General features: G+C 48.8%; 1 protein-coding gene across 8 annotated transcripts in view; it reads left to right on the top strand.

Moving 5' to 3' along the window:
- Positions 1-14,575, top strand: part of LOC123763289 (ras-like protein family member 10B) — a 185,129-nt gene that overhangs the window by 139,853 nt on the left and 30,701 nt on the right. For all 8 annotated transcript variants that reach the window (XR_011222407.1, XR_011222408.1, XM_045750425.2 and 5 more), the window contains exon 2: positions 9,997-10,111. Coding sequence is in view for 6 of the 8 variants with exons in the window: in XM_045750425.2 (XP_045606381.1) it covers positions 10,039-10,111 (73 nt within the window). In the remaining 2 variants the exon portion in view is untranslated. The remainder of the gene's footprint in view (positions 1-9,996; positions 10,112-14,575) is intronic.

Consider the following 14,575-nt stretch of genomic DNA (forward strand, 5'->3'; position numbering starts at 1 on the left):
TGACATGCGCAAGAGAGATAAGCTTCTGGCTTTTATTTTGTTACGCGTTATTCTTTACTGATATTTGTTATTTATGTTACAGTAGAGAATCATGGCGGTGATTAAGTGGGTCTTTACTTTCTCTCGACTGTTATCATCCCCCACTACTGCCACTCGTGTGTGTGTGTGTGTGTGTGTGTGTGTGTGTGTGTGTGTGTGTGTGTGTGTGTGTGTGTGTGTGTGTGTGTGTGTGTGTGTGTGTGTGTGTGTTTTGTGTGGTGTGTGTGTGTGTGTGTGTGTGTGTGTGTTTTGTGTGGTGTATATGTGTGTGTGTGTGTGTGTGTGTGTGTGTGTGTGTGTGTGTGTGTGTGTGTGTGTGTGTGTGTGTGTGTGTGTGTGTGTGTGTGTGTGTGTGTTGCAACATCCCCCGCACACTTGGGTCAGCAATGAGTGTATCATGGGCCCACGCGCAGGTAAACACCTTTACTCAAACTCCAATGATCTCCTTGTTATCCATTCTGTGATAGCTTTAACGCCTCGCAGCCTACCAGCGCCTCTGCCAACCCATCCAATTACCGAACGTTCTAAACCAAACGATTCACGAGGCGAGCAGTTAAGTGTTATTGCAGTTCTATATAACTAGCAGGGACCTACTGGTGTGTGTACTCATCTAGTTGTACTCCCCTATTTGTGCTTGTGGGGGTTGAGCTTTGGCTCTTTAGTCCCGCCTCTCAACCGTCAATCTACTGGTGTACAGATTCCTGAGTTCCTCGAGCTCTATCATATCTTTATTTGAAACTGTGTATGGAGTCAGCTTCCACCACATCACTTCCTAATTCATTCCATTTACTAACTACTGACACTAAAAAATTTCTTTCTAATGTCTCTGTGGCTCATTTGGGTACTAAGCTTCCACCTGTGTCCCCTTGGGCGTGTACCACCCGTGTTAAATAACCCATTCTTGTCTATCCTGTCAATTCCCCTGAGAGGTTTGTATGTGGTGATCATGTCTCCCCGAGCTCTTATGTCTTCCAGCGACGTGAGGTGCAGTTCCTTCAGCCTTTCCTCGTAACTCAGGCCTCATAGTTCTAGGACTAGCCTAGTGGCATACCTTTGAACTTTTTCCAGCTTCGTCCTGTGCTTGACAAGGTACGGGCTCCATGCTGGGGCTGCATACTCCAGGATTGGTCTTACATATGTGGTGTACAGGGTATACAAGGGTGTGTGTGTGGGGAGGGGGGAGTTCCCCCTGCCTCACGCAACACACCAATAATGTCGGAGAATGTTTCACTAGCATAATAAAGTTAACAAAACAACGTTTCCCGTAAAGTTAACAATGATGTATTGATCCTAGAACCTAGAGGGAGGGAGGGAGGGAGGGAGTGGTGGGGATGGTAGAGGCTCATCCCTCCCCCCCACCCTCCTCCCCCGTCCTTCCTCCCTATCCAGCACCTGAGACTGGACGGGAGGGAATTGTCAGGGGGGGAAAGCGCCAAGCCATTACCACTATATAACACTTGGAAAGTGTGAGGATAGGGATTTGGGATGGGGACGGGGGTGAGGAATGGTGCCCAACCACTTGGACGGTCGGGGATTGAACGCCGACCTGCATGAAGCGAGACGGGACGGGAGCCTTAAGAGTTACGTGGACAATGGAGTCAGTAACTTTACCAGACCTCCGGAAGCGATCCCTTGCGGGCCAAGTACGCCAACCACACCTGCTATCATACCTTCCTCTACTCCAACACTTTCTAAAAGATATCAACACAAACTGTCAGTGTTCCGTTCACGTGAGTTGAAAAGCATCAAAATTTAAGTTATTTTGCTTAAACTAGACGAGTTCCAACCTACACGATCCGTCTAAACTTCTCCATGTTCATTAGTGAGAGGAAGCAGCAGCAGTATTTCCGCGTTTTTAATATCACAGTAGCACCATATTATATAATATATATGAGGACAGGTTCTATTGCAGGGGATATGAGCCAGCACTGGGCTAGGGAGCCCCATGCCCCGCCAGACAACTATATGAATGTGTAGTCAGTCCTCTGAAGAGCACTCGCATATATATGCCTTGTCAATCGTTGTTTTATCTCTTCACTCGCCAATGTTGTTCCACTCACAGTCAATGTGTGTTTGGTCATTTATGATGTGTTTACCATGTGTGTTTGTCTGTGAGCACGGGTGCTTGCCTGTGCTTGCCCGTGCTTGTCCGTGCTTGCCTGTGCTTGTCCGTGCTTGTCCGTACTTGCTGGTGCTTGCCCGTGCTTGGCCGTGCTTGTCTGTGCTTGCCCGTGCTTGTCTGGTTGTGTGTGTACTTAGAGTGTAGCATCCAGTTGTACAGCATCTCCCTCGTTGCTTTAATGCCTGGAACATGATGATGATGATGATGAAGATTAAGCCACCCAAAAGGTGGCACGGGCATGAATAGCCCGTAAGTGATGGCCCTTTGGACCAATTTCCAGTATCATTAGCTGATACTGGAGATCTGTGGAGGTGCGACTGCACCCTACGAATAGGTCGTGACCTCTCGAATGTGTCCAAGATTGATGAAGATTAAGCCACCCAAAAAGGTGGCACGGGCATGAATAGCCCGTAAGTGGTGGCCCTTTTGAGCCATTACCAGTATCAGTAGATGATACTGGAGATCTGTGGAGGTGCGACTGCACCCTGCGTGACGGGAGATGTCTCCCGTGATACACTGTTGATGATGAAGATTAAGCCACCCAAGAGGTGGCACGGGCATGAATAGCCTGTAAGCGGTGGCCCTTTTGAGCCATTACCAGTATCAAGAGCTGATACTGGAGATCTGTGGAGGCGCGACTGCACCCTGCGTGACGGGAGATGTCTCCCGGACCAAGTCGTGACCAGATGGTGATGCTGGAACATGTATGTGCTTCCGATTTTCAATTGCTCTGTTGTTATAGCTGCTCTTGAAGCTGTGAATGGAGGGGGGGGGGTCTTCACCTCTTGTGTCCCTCATCAGGAAAAGACTATCAGTGGCCACTTTGTTTACTTTAATACCTTGAATGTTGTGCCCATTTCGCCTTTTATCCTGTATTAGTTAACAGGTGGAATGCATTAGGCAGTGATGTGGTGGAGGCTGACTCCATACATAGTTTCAAGTGTAGATATGATAGAGCCCAGTAGACTCAGGAATCTGTACACCTGTTGATGGACGGCTGAGAGGCAAATAAGTGGAGCCTTAAATAAGTGGAACGGATTAGATGAGAAAATTGTGGAAGCTAGTTCGATACACAACTTTAATTGTAAACACAAGACAAACGAGTGAAACTATATTGAATGATGGTTGACATGAGAGGCTAAAAAGCAGATGCTCGACCCTGCAAGCTCAATTAGGTGAGTACTTACATGCTTGGGTCCTCCCAACTGAGCGGACAGAGTTCTGGAGTCGTAATCCTAAGAGTCCGTAATCCTAAGGCAGCTGCTACGGGCTGCATCCTGGGACTGTGCGCGCGCGAGAGAGAGAGAGAGAGAGAAATTAGTAGTAGATATGTACAGGAAAAATAGATCGGGAGTCGATAAACTAGTCAACCGACTGCAAGAAAGGCGGGGTCCAAGAGCTAACAGCTCAGTCCTGCGAGCACGAATACAAAATAGGAAAAAATTCACAAACAAAAGCTATTAAAACCTTATTAATTCAACTAATTAGGGGTGAGACACTAGACTGTGTAACCCGCTTATTAGCCAACCCCCTTACTGTTAATTTATGGGGGAATTAAAGTTGTATTTGGATGCATTGTGATATGTTTTACTTTGATGTATTTTGGATGTGTATACAATGCCTCAGCCACATCAACGAGAACATCACGATGACTCTTCCTACTCGCCCTTCTATGTACGTGAACGACTTCACTATTCTATTCAATAACGTTACATATGGTAGCAACATAAAAAGTATATTTTGCAGCTGGTGATGGGGCCCGGCGTTCCCGGTAACCGGCACGGTGCCCTTGTTTGCCAGAGTAAGCGAGGCCTTTGAGAGAAAAACCACAGTCAGGCTTCAAAGGCAGCGTCCCCCATCCACGCTGGCGTGTACCCACACCCAGTCGTCAGAGTTTAGCTGTTATCAATTTGGACCAGAGTGGACCTTCAGTTTATACACGATGACAGGCCTTGGGGCCCCCGCATTCGCTCTGCCATTAGCGGCCCCATCTCCACCAACACTGTGGTGTAGATGGGGTCTGGTGGGGGCTAGTTGTGGCTGACCAACCCGATTGGGGGTTTGTGCAGGGCCTGGTGTAGGGCTTAGTGGGGGTGGACACTGGGCTGTGACTTGGGCTTGGTGTAATGTTGGGCCAGGGGGGCTGCGTGTAAAGATTGGTGAAGGGCAGGTGTAGGATTGGGTGTACGGAAGCCCAATGATAAACGCCTGGTGTTATCCCTGCGTCCATTAAGCAGACCATTTGCCACTTGTGAGCGTAATACACCACATTACAGCCGACTGTAACTGTCGAAGACAGCACCATTGTGGAGCACCTGAGGTAATCCCCAGGACACACGAGCCCAGTGATTACTATACCTGTGTACACCTTTATGAGGTAATTATATTAGTGTACCTGTGTGTCGAGTGGGTACCTCATCTGTGTACCCTAATGCTTAGTTTGGGAACTTCTCACCTTGCTTGGACGGCCTCATAAAAGTCCTCGAAGATAAACTATTATTTCGTTTCAATAGTCAAGCTGATAATTTTTCTATATGAAATAGATTGTCTAAGGTTAGAGGCCAGACGCCTAGCTTCACCCAATTTTCAAGATATGACACATGTGAGTGTTATAGGGTAATCCTGGACATCTACATTGCTTCTCCTCTAAGAAACATCAGCTCCTACAGCGACCCCCTGCAATTTTAATGGTCTGAAGTCTTTACCCGACTCTATTGCTTCATATATGTGTGAAAATAACGAGAAGGGAAGGGAACTATATGGGGGGGGGGAGCGCCAAGCCATTACGTCTATATAACACTGAGAAGGAGTCAGGGATTAGGATTTGGGATGGGATGGGACGGGAGGCGGTGGGAAGGATTGGTGTCCAACCACTTGGACGGTCGGGGATTGAACGTTGACCTGCATGAAGCAAGACCGTTGCTCTACCGTCCAGCCCAAGTGGTTGGGAGTAAATGTATCATCTCTGATTCGCTATTTTCTAAAGCCATGTTGCCAGTTAGTTATACTCTTAAAAAGTTGCATGAATGGCATTTTCAATTATTCCTTCAAGTAATTTTCCCCAACTGACGCTAAATTAATTGGACGATAGTTGGATGTCAGTGATCCATTTCCCCTATTTAAAAATAGGGACAACATTCGGACCTTCCACAAATCTGGAATAGTGACCAACTCTGCTGATGGAAGGAACATGGTTGTCAGTGGTTGACTGAACTCTTCCTTACATACTCTTCGGGTACCATGGGAGGTACTTCCCTGGCGGCTGGGTGAACTTTGCCACCACTCTTCTCCCTTCTTTTCTAATTCCTTTCACAGCAATTATTGGTTTACATGTTTTCTACAATTATGAGCAAAATGTAGAGTTCTACTCTACTTAGCACCGAGGTAACAGAGAGAAAATTACTTTTTTTGTTTTTAACCAAGTAGTTGAGAGTTTGTAAGCTGTGTATGGAGCTTGTGGGTGAGGAGGCTGTGTGGTGGTGTATTGACCCTCACACTCAGCCACCTTCACAACACAACTCCCTCATCCCCACCACCACCACCACCACCCTGCCTCCCTCACCCTGCCTCCCTCACCACTCGCATCACCACTTCAGCCTCCCTCACCTCGACGAAGGTAACTGTTCCTATACAAGACAAGAACTAACTAGAAAGACAAGAGCTAACTTTCCCTTGCTGTAGTAAAGGGATATTGAACGTTATCAATGCATCTTGGAAGCTAGATACACTACCGATCTCTCGGAGGAAAGTTGACATAATTCCGATTTCTAATCGGAAAGAAATTGGTAATTACAGACCAATTTCAGTAACATTAGTAAAACTGCAGAAAGGATTCTTAAATAAGCTACTGGGGAAGACTGGACCTGCATAAGCACAAAGTGCACTAGATCACGACCACTAGCCTGTGGTCGTGGCTCTCTGCCTGTGGTCGTGGCTCTCTGCCTGTGGTCGTGCCTGTGGTCGTGGCTCTCTGCCTGTGGTCGTGCCTGTGGTCGTGGCTCTCTGCCTGTGGTCGTGGCTCTCTGCCTGTGGTCGTGCCTGTGGTCGTGGCTCTCTGCCTGTGGTCGTGGCTGTGGTCGTGGCTCTCTGCCTGTGGTCGTGGCTCTCTGCCTGTGGTCGTGCCTGTGGTCGTGGCTCTCTGCCTGTGGTCGTGGCTGTGGTCGTACCTGTGGTCGTCTTCTCCTGACTTTCCTCATGAGTTTGAAGGTTCGGTTCTGTTAACCTGTCCTCGTAACTCTAGCCTTTAATTTCCGGTGCCAGTCGTGTGAAATATCTTTGGAGCTCCTGAACTTACACGTGTGTGTGTGTGTGCTCACCTAAATGCACTCAACTGTGTGCGCCTTCGGTTTAAATGCTAGCTCCTGAGCCCCGCCTTGCCAGTTTTTTAATTCAATGACTCCCTATTTCCTGCATTTTTCCTGTAACTTTTGATTTTTCCATTGTGACTTTTGGCCATTCAGTTTCGTCACTATTAAAACAAAAACAAAAAAAATTCAGACCTCTGACATGCTCAAAATGTCACCTTTTTCTACTTGTCTTACACTAGATATGTCCATTTATTAAATAATTAACACTTTCCCCTCAGGATTTTACATGTCGTTATCATGTCCCCCTCGTTTCCGTTTCATTCCAATAAGGCGAAGTTCATCTTCCTTAGATTTCTTATAGCTTAATCCCTAGAGAAACTGCACAACACACACATACATACATCAACTCAACAACACACAGCATATACAGACACACACCAAACATAACATCATATTGACAAGTGTGATGATGCCATCATCATCACAGACACCATCATCATCATCATCACACTGACACCATCAGCATCATCATCACACTGACACCATCAGCATCATCACCACACTGACACCATCAGCATCATCATCACACCGACATCATCACCCAGAGGCAGCATCCCGGCGCTGTCAGTGACACCAACAATATTAGCAGAAAACAGAAGGAAATGAAGTCATCACCCACCGGATATTTGGTTGTTCACGGCTGTCTAACGATGCCTCGCTGCCTACCCCAGGTTAACAATGGCTTCCATCCACACCTGACTACCTGTGAAGCCTCCGACGCCACATATACAAAGGCTTCCATCCACACCTGACTACCTGTGAAGCCTCCGACGCCACATATAAAAAAGGCTTCCATCCATACCTGACTACGAAGCCAGATACTCAAAGTCCTTCACACATTGCACTCAGTATTTTAATCCAGTAACTATTGTCTTACTTTTCATACCACATTCACAATGTATGTATTTAGTTAGCTTTAATTATTCCTTAATTTACACAAGTATTTTCAACACTCACGATGAAGAAATTCCTCCCGACACGACCTCGGCGACTTGTGTGTGTAATATGTACACACACACACATGTACACCTTGGAGTGTTATATGTACACACACACATATGTACACCTTGGAGTGTTATGTGTAGCCATATGCTAGCTCTTCCTGCTCTCCTACTGGGTAGTGAGGGCCATTCCTCCCCTCAGTGTTACCTCGTAGCTCAGACGCCCTCGCCTCGGTAAACGAGACTTGTTGTGTAACTAGTTACATACGTCACGTGTCAGTTCTACTGCTGCTGAAAACCTGTTTCATTTTCCATGGCATTCAAGTTGAGCGCGTTTTGCAGAGTAGTTCTCTCCCTCTCTCCCTTCCTCTCTCTCTCTCCCTTCCTCTCCCTCTCTCCCTTCCTCTCCCTCTCTCCCTTCCTCTCTCTCTCTCTCCCTTCCTCTCCCTCTCTCCCTTCCTCTCTCTCTCTCTCCCTTCCTCTCTCTCTCTCCCTTCCTCTCTCTCTCCCTTCCTCTCCCTCTCTCCCTTCCTCTCTCTCTCTCCCTTCCTCTCCCTCTCTCCCTTCCTCTCCCTCTCTCCCTTCCTCTCTCTCTCTCCCTTCCTCTCCCTCTCTCCCTTCCTCTCCCTTCCTCTCTCTCTCTCTCCCTTCCTCTCCCTCTCTCCCTTCCTCTCTCTCTCTCGAGAGAGAGAAAGAGCTTTCATTGCAAATACATAATCAACATTTAATAAATATTGATTACGGGTCAATATTTGCATTTTATGGCCACTACCCATCCCCTGTTGTGAAAAGATGAGGTCTGACTTTGCTGGCTGTTCCCTCCCCAACCGGCGGACATGTTTCCTGCCTGACACGTCATAAGTCTTCTGTTACATCTATGGGCGTTTGCTCTCCTTGTCTGTTATTCCTCTCTAGGCTCCAGTATCCCAATATTGAGTTTGATACTTCGTATTCCTCTAAGAAAAATTATATTTCGAATTTAAAAAATTTGAATATGTTAAGTATAGGTTCCCTATCTGAAGAGTTTCCCCAATAATCAATATCCGTTGTTCGGACAACGTTGTAAAGCAAAGGTTATGCGACCAAAATGGTAAGTACTTATACCTATTTTTTTTTTTTTTACATTTAATATTGTTTTGTAATCACGTACTGAGCAGATGGTGGAAAACACATTACTGAAGTTCTCATTAATATGAAGGTATTCTTTTTTTTTTTTAAATTTCTTTGGCAAATGTTCCGGGTATCCAGCATACTGGTCGTAAAGCGAACTCATCTCCAAGTCAATATAATTTGCATAAACCGATCTGGCAGCGGCTGACGCAGGAAGCACCAGGGGGGCTGCTTGCTTCAACACGGGCAGCGGCTGACGCAAGAAGCACCAGGGGGGCTGCTTGCTTCAACACGGGCAGCGGCTGACGCAGGAAGCACCAGGGGGGCTGCTTGCTTCAACACGGGCAGCGGCTGACGCAGGAAGCACCAGGGGGGCTGCTTGCTTCAACACGGGCAGCGGCTGACGCAGGAAGCACCAGGAGGCTGCTTGCTTCAACACGGGCAGCGGCTGACGCAGGAAGCACCAGGGGGGCTGCTTGCTTCAACACGGGCAGCGGCTGACGCAGGAAGCACCAAGGGGGCTGCTTGCTTCAACACGAGCAGCGGCTGACACACAGGAAGCACCAGGGGAGGCTGCTTGCTTCAACACAGGCAGCGGCTGACGCAGGAAGCACCAGGGGGGGGGGGCTGCTTGCTTCAACACGGGCAGCGGCTGACGCAGGAAGCACCAAGGGGGCTGCTTGCTTCAACACGAGCAGCGGCTGACACACAGGAAGCACCAAGGGGGCTGCTAGCTTCAACACGGGCAGCGGCTGACACACAGGAAGCACCAGGGGGGGGGCTGCTTGCTTCAACACGGGCAGCGGCTGACACACAGGAAGCACCAGGGGAGGCTGCTTGCTTCAACACGGGCAGCGGCTGACGCAGGAAGCACCGGGACTCGGGTAAGCCAGTCACAAACACAGGCTGGTGATTGTAAAGTGTTAGCTATGCTGTGTTTGTCAAATATTCCATCGTTATTGTATCCATCGATTATTTTAGTGTTGTTGGACAGGATACTTGTGGCCAGGTGCTCTTTGACAGAGCCACCTTCTTCTGCCTTGTCAGAGATGATGTCTTGCCTGTGGACTAAATTCAAAAATAAATAACAACTTAACATTAAGCGATACATCATAAAAAATATAGGAGACATCTCACGAGAGATTCTTTAGCTCACTTGAAGCATCTCTCAAGATGGACAATGTTGCATTACTGGAAGTGATGTGGTGAAGGTGAGTACTGAGAGAGATGGTGACTTAAGGGGGTCGTTACTCTCCCCCCACAGGTGCTATGGTGAAGGTGGTGACTTAAGGGGGTTGTTGCTCTCCCCCCACAGGTGCTATGGTGAAGGTGGTGACTTAAGGGGGTTGTTGCTCTCCCCCCACAGGTGCTATGGTGAAGGTGGTGACTTAAGGAGGTTGTTGCTCTCCTCCCACAGGTGCTATGGTGAAGGTGGTGAATCTCCGGGACGGTGGTGGTGATGGTCACTACCTTCTACACCCGGGGCGGCCAACACCCTCCTCTCATCCTCCTCCTCCTCTCACTACCCCCAGGTGAGTTACTGTGTGTGTGTGTGTGTGTGTGTGTGTGTGTGTGTGTGTGTGTGTGTGTGTGTGTGTGTGTGTGTGTGTGCTCGCCTAGATGTGCTTGCAAGGTCGAGCTCTTAGTTTCTACGCCCCATCTTCTAATTGGTTATTTGCTAAACATAAGTTTTGTAGCAAAAACATTAAAATGAGTAAAGCAGAAGGTTGAGGGGAGGTGGGTGGAGGTTGAGGGGGAGAGGTGGGTGGAGGTTGAGGGGGGGAGGTGGGTGGAGGCCGAGGGGGAGGCGGGTGGAGGCCGAGGGGAGGTGGGTGGAGGCAGGGGGAGGCCATTACGAGGGAGGGAGGGCAAACTCAGCCCAACTGTGTCCTGTGACAAGGTCAATATTTGCTGGGTCCATAAAGGGGGTCATAATGGCGCCTCATTACTTCATGGACAAGAATCACGGGGCATCAAACTCGTATTGTGTTCAGCGGTGATACTCTGCTTCACACATGTCCAGAAATACAAGTTCAACTATATTCTTCAACCACTCAACCAAAACATTTCACTTCATTTCCCCAACCACTTGGGCTGGACGGTAGAGTGACGGTCTCGCGTCATGCAGGTCGGCGTTCGATCCCCGACCGTCCAAGTGGTTGGGCACCGTTCCTTTCCCCCGTCCCATCCCAAATCCTTATCCTGACCCCTTTCCCAGTGCTATATATACAAGGCCCCCTTTCCAAGCCAGTCGTAATGGCTCGGCGCTTTCTCCTGACAATTCCATTCCATTCACTTCTCCAATGTCATCAGTTCTGACCTCTGATACTTGCCGGTTCCTCCGTTTATAATGTCCGATTATCGCATTTCTTCCCAATTTATCCGAGAAAATGACTGATAAACACTGGATGTTGACAATCCTTTGCCCAGGTTACGTCGAATTATTATGAAGGAAACTATCGAGGTTAAAGAATAAATTACCTGAGCAAAACACCAGCCAAAGGCAAGAAGTCTTGTGCCTCTTTATGCAGAATTCAATAATAAGGGAATCTCCCACTAGGCACAGTGGTCAATACCGTCCCACTGAGGGTTTGGGTCATGTTTACAAGACCCACCTGGAGGAGGAGGAGGAGTCCGTCGGTGGAAAGCTCGATATCAAATTTACTTCGAAGGAACAAATCCACAAGGGCCGTGACGAGGATTCGAACCTACGTCCGAGAGCATCCCAAACGCTGCCTTAATCGACTGAGCTATGACATAGTCAAATCTTTGTTTTTCATTTGTTCTTTGTTCATTTGATGCATCATGCAATTGTGATTTCTGTGTGTTTAACCTCGAAGCTTCTGGTTATAGACCAGTAATAATGGACCGGTGAATATATTAAAGAAGGAAGGGGTGTTCCTCCCCGTCTGTGATGGCAGACACCGGGAAGGTTGTCCACATCAGCCACTACAAATAAACGAAGGGAAATTACGTAATATTGAGTCTCGATGAAATTCTAAAAGTTTTCGGTCACGCCGGCCATAATGAGGTAATTAGCTGAGAGTGAACTCTGCCTGTTCCCACAGCACAGTGTGCTGCGGTCACCGGCCACACCACAGCACAAGCGTCAGCATGAAGGTCCGTAATCTGCGTGCCTGATTACGGGCTATTCATGCCCGTGCCACCTCTTGGGTGGCGTAATCTTCACCAATCAATCGGGCGCCTGAGAACATTTGGGATGCACAACAATATATATGAAATACTCTCTCGGTAGCTAGTCTAGTCTAGGGGAGACATCTCCCGTCACGCAGGGTGCAGGCGCACCTCCACACATCTCCCGTCACGCAGGGTGCAGGCGCACCTCCACACATCTCCCGTCACGCAGGGTGCAGGCGCACCTCCACACATCTCCCGTCACGCAGGGTGCAGGCGCACCTCCACACATCTCCCGTCACGCAGGGTGCAGGCGCACCTCCACACATCTCCCGTCACGCAGGGTGCAGGCGCACCTCCACACATCTCCCGTCACGCAGGGTGCAGGCGCACCTCCACACATCTCCCGTCACGCAGGGTGCAGGCGCACCTCCACACATCTCCAGTATCATCTATTGATACTGGTAATGGCTCAAAAGGGCCACCACTTATGGGCTATTCATGCCCAAGCCACCTTTTGGGTGGCTTAATCTTCTCTCTCTCTCTCTGGTAGCTAGTCTAGGCATCAACACTGAAGCATGTTTAACAATATACTTTATTACACTATACAACTCTTGTCTAACGAAAATGAACCGTCTACACTAATAAACTTATTCGCATCCTCTTCATACATTGTATTAGAGATTATTCCAGTTAAAGTCTATTCAATCCTTGCACTAATGTGTCAAGCACCTGGTGTTATCTACTAATCCAACACCCACAATCCTCTCCTTGTTCCCAGATATCAGACGGGAGCAGCTGGGGTGAGGGGGGACAGAGGGGAGCAGCTGGGGTGAGGGGGACAGAGGGGAGCAGCTGGGGTGAGGGGGACAGAGGGGAGCAGCTGAGGTGAGGGGGGACAGAGGGGAGCAGCTGGGGTGAGGGGGGACAGAGGGGAGCAGCTGGGGTGAGGGGGACAGAGGGGAGCAGCTGAGGTGAGGGGGGACAGAGGGGAGCAGCTGGGGTGAGTGGGGACAGAGGGGAGCAGCTGGGGTGAGGGGGACAGAGGGGAGCAGCTGAGGTGAGGGGGGACAGAGGGGAGCAGCTGGGATGAGGGGGACAGAGAGGAAAGTGAACCTCTGTGTAAGAGAGGGAAACGGACTAAGTCTTGAGGTAGTGGAATTTGAGCTTCATACAACAGGTCAAATGTTCACGACCAAACCTCGGGAATTGGAGAGAGAGTTTTTTTGGTTAACGAATGAGAGACGGGGCCCTGGAGCCGAAGTCCATTACCTGCACGCATGCACGCACACACACGCACGCACGCACGCGCACGCACAAGCGCAAATAGGTAAGTTGATACACAGTTCCATTTAAGAGGCAGGACCCCCAGAACTAAAGTCCCGCCTCAGTAAGTACACAAGTTTAGTTAGTACGCACAAATAGGTACACACAAATATTAGAACTCACCCACTCTAAAGAGAAAATCAACAAGTACCCCCTTAGGCGGGAAATATTTAAATTTCTTCTAACGGTTTCAATTTCCGAATATCTTTGTGTAAAAAAAAAAATCATCCCAACAACCACTTCGTTCTCGTTCAATAATGACGAAACTGTGTTAATGACATTTGTACGAAATTATATACATGGCACTTTACACATTATCGTTCCTGATGAGTTAAATTGAAGCATCTTTTAACAAATTCCCGCCACTGGATTTTAAGATATGTAAACCCCAGCTTCCCGCCTCCATGGGACGAGGACCCACCAGCCCCAGGATCAGTTTGGACCAATATATATATATATATATATATATATATATATATATATATATATATATATATATATATATATATATATATATATATATATATATATATATAATGCTTCAGTCGTAGTTAATCTCCTCGCGTTTCGTTGATGTAACTTAGCTAAATGTAATATAACTTGCCCAGTTTAACCCATCTCGACTACACCATAAGTAACCAAACAATCTTATTAACTACGTCTTTTAAACAACTACGACTCGCAGCACCAACAGCCACGTCCATCCAGCAACTGCCACGTCCATCCAGCAACTGCCACGTCCATCCAGCAGCTGCCACGTTCATCCAGCAGCTGCCACGTCCATCCAGCAGCTGCCACGTCCATCCAGCAGCTGCCACGTCCTTCCAGCAGCTGCCACGTCCTTCCAGCAGCTGCCACGTCCATCCAACAGCTGCCACGTCCATCCAGCAGCTGCCACGTCCATCCAGGAGCTGCCACGTCCATCCAGCAGCTGCCACGTCCTTCCAGCAGCTGCCACGTCCTTCCAGCAGCTGCCACGTCCTTCCAGCAGCTGCCACGTCCTTCCAGCAGCTGCCACGTCCTTCCAGCAGCTGCCACGTCCATCCAGCAGCTGCCACGTCCTTCCAGCAGCTGCCACGTCCATCCAGCAGCTGCCACGTCCTTCCAGCAGCTGCCACGTCCTTCCAGCAGCTGCCACGTCCTTCCAGCAGCTGCCACGTCCATCCAGCAGCTGCCACGTCCATCCAGCAGCTGCCACGTCCATCCAGCAGCTGCCACGTCCATCCAGCAGCTGCCACGTCCATCCAGCAGCTGCCACGTCCATCCAGTAGCTGCCACGTCCATCCAGCAGCTGCCACGTCCTTCCAGCAGCTGCCACGTCCATCCAGCAGCCATCTCAAACAAAACACTTGACATAAAGATAAAACAGCTTAAATAAACTATCCCTCGGGCACCGAGTGATTAATATTGAAGGAGAGTCAACAGAATATATGAGGACATTGTCATTCATAACCAGCGTGGGAGGGCGCGTGAGTGCGTTATGAGGGGTGTCCGTTATAGCCAAGCACGTGGGAAGAGAAAGTGTGTGGGTAATG

Source organism: Procambarus clarkii, chromosome 49 (assembly GCF_040958095.1).
Source record: "Procambarus clarkii isolate CNS0578487 chromosome 49, FALCON_Pclarkii_2.0, whole genome shotgun sequence".
Classification (NCBI taxonomy): Eukaryota; Metazoa; Arthropoda; class Malacostraca; order Decapoda; family Cambaridae; genus Procambarus; species Procambarus clarkii.